This window comes from Cephus cinctus, unplaced genomic scaffold (genome assembly GCF_000341935.2).
Source record: "Cephus cinctus unplaced genomic scaffold, Ccin1 Ccin1_scaffold0690, whole genome shotgun sequence".
Lineage (NCBI taxonomy): Eukaryota > Metazoa > Arthropoda > Insecta > Hymenoptera > Cephidae > Cephus > Cephus cinctus.
In genome coordinates this window covers 259,013-270,863 of record NW_014333313.1, presented here as the reverse complement: position 1 = coordinate 270,863, position 11,851 = coordinate 259,013, and the positions used below count along the sequence as shown (strand labels likewise).

Genomic DNA, 11,851 nt, shown 5'->3' with positions numbered 1-11,851 from the left:
GATCGTATTTTCCCTTAGCGTATCGTACCAAGCCGTTTCGCGATTAACGAGAACGCTAATGACGTCACTATAACATTTCCACTTCCGGTCCAACAGACAGCTACTTACCGTCCTCAATGGAGATTGGCGTGATGGACGTATCGCCACCTTTTATTTGGACATTTCCACGATACCAAACAATGGACGCTGCTGGCTTGGCAAATCTCACTGCGCATTCCAGTGTATGCGACTGTCCTATCTTCGCCTCGATTTTCGCCTGGTTCGGATGGCTGCTGATTTCCACCTTGACCGGCGGCGCTGAAACGAAAAGAACAATTTGTGTGAAAGATTTGAAAAAAAAAAAAAAATTCGACAAGCCAAAGAAACAAAGTCGAGATAAAAAATACAAAAAAAAAAAAGATAACTAAAAAAAATCAATAAAGAATATTGCAATATCCTCGTGAGTTGCAAAGCACTCTCCCGCGATGACGCCCAAAGGGTGACTCGGGAGAATATGAATTTGTCGATAGGCGCGAGAGAGCTTTAATGCACGTGGAATCGAGCGTTATGCTAATGAATCCGAACTCTCGGTACCTCGACCGTAGCAAATTCCCATTAACATAGACCGTTCCTGCTTATTTCAATTTCTTGAAAAATTGCCAGACTCCGGGCTACGTGTACAGGAAGTTAGTAATACAAGGCTGTAGGACGAGTGCGTCACTCATCCACTCAGTCGGTATGGACGCTCTCGAGATCCCTGAACGCATATCGTAACTAGTGGCTGTGGCATTCTATGGGTCAGTCGAGTGTATCGGCAATGACGGCTGCTTTTCACAAAGTAAATTTTACTTCGATTTACGTTACCGAGAACCAGAGTTATCCGTACCCGACTCTATGTAGTGTGGCCGTAGGGTGAGAACATAATGGCTCGGTGTGTGCACACCCTAATGTAAATACGCTCTTTTGGCAGATATCGTATTTCTATTATATACATATATAGGCGCATATACGTTACGCCTATCGTAATGCTACACATTGTTTCCCTTGCTTTCACTATGTGGATTAAATCCTGAATCGTTACCCTGATTGTAATACGTTGAAATATCCATACGGGATAATTAGCAATAGGAAGGATATGTGTTTTGCGAATAGTCACGTAAATCGGGCTATTGCTACGAACATGTAGCATGTAATTTGACAAGACGAAATAGGGAGAATTAAAAAAAAAATAATTACAAAATTTCACACATATTTTTTACAAGACATCGAGAAACTCGTTTTTTTTTTGTTTTTTTTTTTTTATCCTATTCACGGATAATAGGGATTAAACGGGTAAAATGTTAAGGGCGCAGGAAATACGTGAAATCACATTTATTTCTACTTAAATGAAAATGCACTTTAAATTAATGAGTTCGAATAAGCCGCCCGGTACTTTACTTGCGGTGAAAAATGTTCTATGGATTTAGCGGCTACTTGGTCAGGCCGGAATCCGTTGTACGAGCTACTCTTTCGATTGGGGGATGAAATGGTATCGAGAGTGAGAGAGAAAATTGGGTAAGGAAAGTCAGTGTATATATGGAGCAATGCAAGGGAGGTTTTTACCTACCCTTATTTTTATCCTTTGGTCACATTTCTATTTTCGGTACGTGCCCCTTTTCCTTGGGGTTTTTTTTTTGTCGTCGAAATTCCTTGTACTTTTTTTTTTTTTTTTTTTTTTCTCCCCCCCCCCCCCCCCAAGCCCTCTTTATTCTCTTTCTTTGTATAACCTTAAAAGCCGTATATTTCTATCCTCAAGGTCCATCGAACTCGTTTTCTTTCTCTCTCTCTCTCTCTCTCTCTCGCTTTTCCACTTGCCATTGTTACTAGGCCATAATGACGTAATACCAATGTTACGCAATTTTCATATCCGTCGCAGCAAACATTCTGCTGGCGAATTCGAACGTATGCAAGCTTTCCAATGAATAAGGTTAATCGGGTCGAAAAGCCATACAGGGTTTGAAAACTAGTTTAACAATTTGCACCACGTAAGTGAAGGGTACACGTGTGCGGATATATTCATACATGGTATATACGAAAATAGCATAGGGATTGGTACGATCGAAAGTGAAAAATCTTGCTGGATCCATTTGGAATAAGTAAATTGAATGGGGCAAAGGTGGATATAAAATTTTAGAACGCGCGGGAATTTCGAACAGTGCCTAAAGCCAAAGTCTTCCGTATCCTCGAGTTCGAAGATAATAAAAGTCTCGCGTAAACTGACGACTTCGGTGGCTGGATTAAAAGCCTTATACCTGCAAATTAGATTGAAGCCCCAGTAGGTCGTTAAGGATTTTTATTGAGGTTCGACTAGGGGAAATCTTTTATTACCTTTTTTCTTTTTTTTTTTTTTTCTTTTCTTTTCCTATTTCATTATGCACTTTGACTCTGTACGTGTTCAGTTAGCCTTTTAAGGTAATAAGACTTTGGGGATGCACGTCGAGAGCTGAATTCGTATTTAGAATTGTCAATGAGTCACGTGAGATTTCGATCGTCGTCATTAAGGCTTTTGGATGAGATTGCTAAGGAAATATATATATATATACATCGGCAAAGCCATCTTAGTATCATATATCTCCCGAAATTATCTCGATCTCTCGACGTTCTGATTACAGTTAATATTTGGACGATAAAGCCAAAAGACAGATGTGAACCGAGAGGGTGAGCATTTAGGGAAATAATGGATGCTGTATTTTCCATCTCGTCGCGATACCATTGTTATCTGCAAGGAGTCCGCGTCTCGACGCTCGGCGTCGCTTATTCCGTGGTTAACTGTTCCCTTGAATTTTCAACCCTTCTGAATTTTATTCCGCTCCTATAGTAGGTGTAACCTTATATCGCGTTACGAACACGTACCCCCATGCGCGACAACCCTTAACGCAGATAAAAGAAATCGACGCCGGGCGTCGCGACGACTCTTTCTTACTTGGGAAATTGATTTTATTGTTATTAAAATTATTACTTTTTTTTTTATTTTGCCACCTCGGAAATTTTTACCTTTTTTTTTTTACTGTATTATGTGACGTCATTTATTTCTAAGGATAATTTAATTAATTCACGTATATACGAGATGCGGCTTTTTTCTTTTTTTTCAAACTACCACAATAATTCCTATGGTTATGAAGTTGCCCGCGAAATCTTTTTTTTTTATATTTAGCCCCTTTGTCATTTTTCATCGGGTGTGCCACTGCGGCGAGGGTGGCTTTTAATTAAATAAATTTGCAGCCCCGTTAAAAGTCATTAAGTCCAGGGCGCTCCGGGTAATTGGGCGAACGGGTAAGAATTAAGAACGCGTCTACCGAGAGACATTTCGTGTCTTCTCATTCTTTCCTTTTTTTTTACATTCAAGGAATAACCATACAATTTTAAAACACGCGTAAGAATTCCAGCTACGCATTATATACGTATATAACTTTTTTCCGGCTGTACGGTTCATCGGAATTTCTATACTAGAGCAGTTCTGGATCTCGAGCGCCGAGAAGTTTCTTAGGGCTTCGCGGAAATTGGTACAGTTGTCGCAAAGAGAAGCACAGTAGAGTATACATGTTCCAAGCGTTCGATACGTATTGTGCCGTCAGTGTTGCGAGAAGGAAAGAAAAAAAAAAGATAAAACGAAAAATACTATAAGAATCTTACGTAATAATATACTAGTAAAATAGCATAATAATAACAACAATAACGTCACGAGTAAAAAATTTCTCCGAAAAGCAGGAAGCTAAATCGATTTTTTCAATTTTCCATAAATTTCGGATTTAAGGAAATTGTCAAAAAGATAAGTGCGGCGACGAAAATTTAGAGAAAAATAAAAAAAAGAAGAACATCGTACACGCTATAGTCGACTCGCGTAACAATTTTACCTTCAAGGGAAGACTCGTAAATCTAACCGACCCCATAAAGTCAGATATACACAGGTACACATAAGTATTTACATACGTACTCAGGCATTACGTAAATTTACAGCGTCGCCAAAAGACACATCCCAGCCAAGATAATCTTGCGTGGTTTGAGTAATGGGTGTATCACGGTACAAAAAACCCATAAAAGAAATTCAGGGCCGTCACGCGTTGGTTCTTCGGCGTAAACACGAAATCAGGTTAAAGCACGAGAAAAGTACGAATGACAACGTCGCGAGGAAAATTTGAACGTACGTAAAATTGGTGTAAGCAGATAAAAGAAAAAAAGATGAAAAAAGATTAAAAAAAAAAATAAATCAAAATAAAAAATTTTTCTGTCTGAAATCAGTGCCCGGAGCGAGTTCGCTTTTTATTAAATGCAAAAATCGTATGTACCGTCTGTTTCGAGTAGGAAGCTGAAATGTTTCTAGTGGCGTAGTAGCGAAGCGTGGAGAAGGGAAGGAAAGGGAGGGGCGAATGGGTTGAAAAAAAGTGTACAGACTGATGGCAAGGGTTCTCCTGAGTTACGGTAACTCTCCCTTGCCTTAATATTCACGCGCCAACGATCCTCAGACGGACGCACTCGGCCCGACGATAAATTCGTCGTGCAGGCATATCCCTTATAAGGGAGAGACTTTACGATTAGGGACGTGAAACCTGTGGACGGTTGTAAGATTCGCGGTCACCCTATAGATTATCAGGATGCACGTGGACGCAGAAACCGATTTGGCCCCGCGCGTAGGACAAGTATGGAATATTTATAAAACAGCGTGCAACGTGTATTGTTTCCCATTTGTCAAAGAATACGTATACAGCTTTTCGAAGCCATGGACGAGATTGGTTTTTCCGGGAGGGAAAAATATTTTCCGGATTCAGTGGCGCCGATCGAACGAAAGGGGATTGGGTACGAAGATCCACGGTAAATGGGACGACAGAAAGTATACCCGGAGCCTTGGCCTTTTATTTTCTACGGCGAATCAAATTCTGCACATGACCTATGGGTAACGGGTTAAAGTTCTATAAATTAAATCTTACGCAATAACCTATACGTAATGGGATAAAAAATTCTATAAAATTTTTATAACTCCACAGGGATTAAATTTATCTCAAATAAATCGACTGATCCTGACGCAGATGGGGTGATAAATAAATCTTACGGATTTCGCAAAAGGACAATGGGAACCTATGGATCGCGGATCTCGACGAGCTTTGGGATAACCATGAAGGAGGATACTGGACCAAAAGCATATCTATTGTGTACCGTATAAATCTTTGGTGTTCCAAAAGCCATAAAAAAAAAGTCATTCTTTCTTCGGGAAAACTCGGTAGTTTCCGTTCGAAGAAAGACAAAGGTCCGTTAACCGGAAGCCTTGTTGAGCTTAGGGGCTACAGCTGTTTTTTTACAGCGACTGTACTATTTTTACTGGACACTTCAAGTATGCCTGTACTTTGAATTTCTTGAAGCGTTCGGGGTTAAGTATTGAGAGGTTAGGTGAATTTAGACGTAAAATACACGAAAACATGGCCGAATTTTTATAACCTACACGAGTATCAATTTTGCCTGTTATATGTTTTTTTTTTTTATCAACACTGTATATTTTTTATTTTTATCAGTGCACCCCCCCCCTCCCATCCTCTCCAATCCAAAAAGTTTCCCACCTACGCATCCATACGTAATATCCACAGGGTGAGCAGCGATAAAGGGTATCGACATAAATATGGTAATGCATGCTCATCGTACGTAAAATTGATAGCAGCCTTCCACTTATGAAAATACTGTACCCAACTTTAAGGTTATGCACGAAAAATTCCACGTATAACCGTTGCTTGTACATATAAGCATACGCGCACGTGGTATCGCTATACAGTACTTTTGAGTGGTTTCCTATATGAAATACAAATGTTTCCCTTTCGTTAAACTCTTACACGCACGAAACTCAGATAGCGACTGAAAGCAGCTTGGAAGCGTCGATAGGCAACGTCGAGCGTCTTACAGTACACGATCCAACGACGTCACTTATCCGATTTGAGAACACGCCACCTATTACGGGTACCATGAGGGCACAATGGTGCGAACGTAGTATACAGGGTGACACGTTATTACTTCCGAGCAACTGGACCATTTACTCGCGCGTTACCGAGTGTGTCATTTTGAGGGATAATTTTTATTTTTTTTCTCAAAATATTTTTTTAATCAGAAATCACAGATTTCTTTTAGTGAAAAACCACGACGAATGCGTCGCGACGCGCTGATTGTCATCGGTAGCATTGTTACTACGAAGCGGCGAATCATTCTCTAAATGAGTATGGATGTACATATACATATATACAGGGTGTTCCGAAACTACCTGACCCGGTGGGTATGGCGGTGTTCGGGAGGCTTCACTGATCATGAAAATGACCTTCTTTTTGTCCGGAAGGTCATAGTTTTTAAATGGGAGCAGGTCAAAGTTGACCAATCAGAGAGAGTCGTCAAGAGAAACGTAGGCACCTGCGAACTCTGAGTTTTCTTCCCTCGCTTTTGTTTCCCGGTGGCTTGTTTCTTGTTTCCAATAGGCATGTCTTCGGCTGACGTCATCCTGCCCGAAGACACCGAGAAACAAAAGCGAGGAAAGAAAACTCAGAGTTCGCAGGTGCCTACGTTTCTCTTGACGCCTCCCTCTGATTGGTCAACTTGGATCTGCTCCCATTTAAAAACTATGACCTTCCGGACAAAAAGAAGGTCATTTTCGTGATCAGTGAAGCCTCCCGAACACAGCCATACCCACCGGGTCAGGTGGTTTCGGTACACCCTGTATATATACATATATATATATATATATATAGTATATATGTATATATGAGTCAGCTAGTAAAATGGCTTCCTTTCGTAGGTACCAATGAACGTGACGGACGTGACTCGTAAGAACTTTTTCCCAGCATTTGACACTCACTGGGGCACGTCGGGACGCTGTGCAAATTACAGACCCTTCTTTGCAGGAGCTGTTTCGCTCGAGGATTTCATTAGGAATGGCGAGTCTTGTGGGTTAAGGTAGATGGGTATAGTTATATACATGTATGTATATATATATCTGGATCAAGTAAGTGTTAAGTAGAATTAAGGGATACCCGGGAAAATGTTGACAGGACGAACGTGCCCGGAAGACGAAAATGAAGGAGACAGTACAAAAGGGTGCACGACCAAAAAAAAAGTCCAAAAGTTAAAATAAAAAAAAAATTGTATAAAATCATCGAGACTGCGATTACCAAAAAAATTTTGATTTCGGGTAAAAAATTCATCTGTGGCCTTTGCCTTTAGGGTAGACAAAAAGAGTGCATAAATCTCACTCGACAGGTATACACAGCATATAGCGTTATCCGCACGCAAAAATTGGCGACTAGACGTTTCAAAAACGGGCCAATGAAAATTCATAAGCCACTCGCGGCCAAAGCACCAATTGTGCCAGAACCTATTCAACGGGCCATATCAATTTATCCTCACACGGGTTAATGATTATCGAGGCAACGGTAGTTCCGCTGATCAAGGATCACACGTGACCAGTCGATACGGAACAGCGTTAAAAGTTGGATAAACAAATTTTGTTAGACAAAATAAATAGCCACAAAAGCCATGTCACGGCCATAAGCAGGCAAATTGTTTTCTGGCATCGAAACGCACGTAAAAGTAAAGCCTGCGGCATTCGCGTGTGGAATACCTGGAAATGACGTAAGAATTATTCAAGGTATCGTTTTAAAAATTTCATTGGACGTCAAAAGTCCTGCTGGAAAAATGCAACCTGCATTATTCTGCATTGTTCGCGTATGTGGGTTATTCGAGGTCTTCTTATGGATATGTATCTGCATGATATATATATATATATATATATATATACCTATGCATTCTATACCCATAAGTGCATGCACACACGCACGTCCACTTGTGCAATGTTAATGCACCATTACTCGTGTGCACTACGTGCATTATTCACTGCACTTGGGTTATTGAGAGAAGCGGTTGCACTTCGTAAAGGCTGTCTCGAAATTTCTGGCGTTTCGTGTCGATTCGTATATACGTCGAGTGTATGGGAATAGGGTGGTTACGCGGGCAGGTATCGAAGCCAGTTGAACATAGGAATAATACCGTGGTAAATGTCGACAATAATTCAGTATTATCGCACGACTCGAATCGCGTCGCTGGCTGCGAAGGAATTAACGAAATCCTGTGAAAAATCGATTCGTATATATATATATACTGTCGAGTGGCAGAGATAGGTTAGGAATCATGTGAAAATAAACTGGTGCCAAATTCGAGTGAAAAGCGACTATGAAGCGATTTATTTAAAAGTTATATCTGGTGAAGATAGACATTTTTTTATTATTATTATTTTCTATTTTACCTGCATTGGTAATCCTCACAGAATTGTAAACACTCGTACCACGTGCAGTTGGTAACTGCATCTTTAACGTTGGCGATGGTATTAATACTTTTGCTTTTGTCGATGCAGGGTAGAAATATCTTTTAGAGTCGAGGTTCATAAAAATATATACGAAATTACATATACGCATGTATACATGCCGTGGGAATAACGTGTGTGCGCATCCAATTTTCTCGAGCAATTCAATGCAGAGGGTGGTAAATAAAAATAAAGCGAGAGAGAGAGTGAGATGGAAAATACCTAAAGGAGTGCACTCATGAAAGGAAATCTGAGAGTGAGGAGGACAAATTTGAGAAGAGAGCTTTATGATGTGGAAGTGAAAGATGATATGAGAATTCCGTATTTGCAAGTCGAGCTTGAGTAACATATGCGAATAGTAGTGATTTGATTAACGTGCCGAAACCGAGTAACAAGAGTCCTTCGTCAATATACAATGTATTTTTAAAATAACACCCAGAGTGGTTCACGTCATGTACTTCCGTCGAAACTGCACTTGAAAATTGTTAATCGTTATTATTTTTCAAGAAAAGTGATTCGTCCCTTATACGCTGTTCACGTCCGGCAGCTCCGCTCGAAAAGTATCGTAACTGCGCTGAGACAGCAGGCAATCGCTGGGACGATTCTTCGAGGCTAAAGTCCTCGAATGGCCGATCCAGCGTGTCACCAGAAATGAAGGCAGGTTATATATCGATCCGATGATATCAGCCACTCCTAGCAGCGTCCGCCATTTATTGAGTAGCTTGACCCGACCAACCTCTCTTTGACCTTTGTCACGCGAAATTGCTCATTCACAGAAAAACACTCAAGTATCGTCGAGAAGCGTTCGTACCTTCGAGGAAAATTCCAAGCCCGAAACGACTGGTGCGACGCCTGACGGCAATCTCTGGAAGCGTCTAACCGCGACGGTAGGTAAAAATGCGGCTATGAATTCTAGCGGAAAAAAAAGCAAGGTGCATGATACCCCTGGGGTAAAAGGTCCTGGCAAACGGTACAAAAGCAAAAAAAAAAGAGTTCAGTGGCACGATTCATAAAGGTTCTGCTTTATTTGCACGTTTACTCTTTCCAAAACGATCGTACTAACTACTATATACAAATATATATGTATATATACGCGTTGCAACGGGTACCAAGTAGAGGTTAGATACGCCAGTGTACGCACTGTTATATCTACTAGCTGAGTGGCTGACTGGATAGTTTGACTGGCACGTACCTTATCTATAGTACGTGCAGTTAGCAATGGCATTCAGCCGAGTCTCGCAATCAAAGGGTTCGAGAGAAGGATGAACGGTAGGCTGCGGGCGAATTTCTCAATTATCTAGGTGCTCCTCGGGGCAAGAGCCTTGTTTGCGTGGCCCTGGTACCCCCCCGCTTTCTCGCTCCGGTTAGCTCCCGCTTCTATCCAGTCTACCGTCTCACTCTTCTCTATCGCTTCGCAATGCCCTGTGTCACTCCCGACACCCCGTAACTCCCTCTCCGCCTTACGGGATCGTCCTCGTCGGCAACCCTCCGTCGTAGAACGCCTCCCACGAGAGTAAATAGTCGCTGAAGCGAGGAGACGCTTGAAACCTAAGCCCGGGCTACTGCCAGGTCTTATACCTACACCATTACTATCTAATACAGTAGAGTATACCTATGGCGTAAGCTCGAATATCTATGGATTTAGATTTGGACTCGTCTAGAAGTCCGTGTTACAGGGTACGGTAAAATATTGTCGACGGGTAACATTTACTTGGAAAAGTCATCGCGTAATTTTGCCGATGCATAAACGTTGTATGCATCAAGGTTTCCTTGGTTATAATTAATTTCACCCGTGGTAAGTTAACCAATAAGAATATTACGTTAACTGAATTTTTAGTGACTTCCTTTTTTTTTATTAATTTTTTCTTATCCGACTTCGTTAGTCTGTAGGACTACCTGGAATTCGCGCCATCTTGCCTACTCGACGTGGTGCCGTCGAGTGAAATCTTTACTCGCGTTAATGTCCTCGTCTTTCTCTACCAGGAGATGCCGGGGGTGGTAGTTGAGTGAGAGAGAGAGGAAAAAAAAAGTGTCAAAGCTCTGAGAGGGAGGACTGGGAGGGTGGTTGAGGACAAGCCGCGGGCACTGAGATGTCGTGACGTAGTTAAGGTCTCGAGGCTTGAGCGTCAACCGGAGCGACGTAGAAACTCAGTTCACCCTTGACGTAGTTCACACTTGACTGGAGTCGTGAAAACGAAGTCCAGCTGTGTGTATAGTATCAACGACTTACGTAGTCCTTTGTCGAGCGTCGTGACGTAGGATGCCAAAGTCAAAGATGGCCGCCCGTCTGGACGTGTCTAAGCAAATGTCCGTCGTGTATCGAGTTACCATTATTTCCACGCCATTCAGTAGGTAAAACGATTTAGTCGCCATTGAGTTTTTAAGCCAAAGCCCGTTAGCACCGACGGTAATGGAGAATAGAAAACGATACGGAGAAATATACGGACGAGAGAAGAGACATCGGAAACAGCGTGGGCGAGCAAGTTTTTCTCGAACTACACTAAAAACCCACGTCGACGTTGTTCTCTCGACATCTTTCATGTCAATTACTAATGACGATAGTCTCTTCTCTTTTATTTATTTCGTATCTCTCACTTCGTACATTCTGAGTAATATCCCAGTCTGTAGATACAGTTATACAAGCACGTGGGCGAAGCGAGCGTTACGTAAGCGACGGAAGCAGAGACCGCCATGACAGTATAATACCCAGCAGGGAAAAGGTTGTTCTAACGTGGAAGTAAACAAAGCACAAGGAGGAGTTGCCAACGTAATAAACAGTCTCGGACAAAAAGTAACTGTCAGAAGATAGTCGTGGAAGTGTGTATAACCGTAATACCGTAAACTACCTCTACACGGTACAGTCTGTTGAGAATCAACGAATCACGTAAGTTTTATATAAATTGGCGCGAAGTTCAAATCCCCGCCAGTCACATTTCTTCTTCGTCGTCGTCGTCGATGTACAAGGAGAACGGGAAAATGTTTCCTTTTTCTCTTACAGGGCGAATGTATTATCGGAGCTTGAAGTCCGCGACATCGGTGTGGGGGGGGGGTGAGCCGGGAGGGGGTGGCATGGTCCTTTCACGATATAAAGACCCGCAGGCGAGTCACGTCGGTCCCTGATACGCGACTCGCATGCTGAGAAAATTTTCCTTACTCCGGGTTATCCTCGTACGCGACTTCGAGTCTCATCCCCGTGGCAGCCGAAGAACCTCAATCTCCTCCGACTCCGAGTCTGAAGTCGATCTACGTCGTCGGAGGCTGGAAAATCGAGTAGAGGTCACCGAGGCGACTCCCCAACTATACCACTAGACGAGTTACTTATTTTCACGTTTCCCGTTACGGAAAATCCAACTGGTGTCTCTTCCTATTTTCAAGAAATGCCAGGACGGAACAACCTCAGACCACGACGCCCTCCCTCCCCCACCCCACCCCGTCGGGATGAAAATTGCTACCGCGACTCTTCGCCACCACTGTGCTCTATACTACTAGCCCCCCCCCCCCCCTTTTAAA

At 42.3% G+C, this 11,851-nt stretch overlaps 1 protein-coding gene across 13 annotated transcripts in view; it reads right to left on the bottom strand.

Moving 5' to 3' along the window:
* Positions 1-11,851, bottom strand: part of LOC107269785 (nephrin) — a 131,712-nt gene that overhangs the window by 12,994 nt on the left and 106,867 nt on the right. For 11 of the 13 annotated variants that reach the window (XM_025087254.1, XM_025087253.1, XM_015744027.2 and 8 more), the window contains exon 4: positions 109-297. In XM_025087254.1, coding sequence (XP_024943022.1) covers positions 109-297 — 189 coding nt within the window. Of the gene's footprint in view, positions 1-108; positions 298-5,649; positions 5,970-8,284; positions 9,170-11,851 lie in introns of those variants that run through there. The other 2 variants (XM_025087256.1, XM_025087261.1) reach the window with 2 other exon arrangements.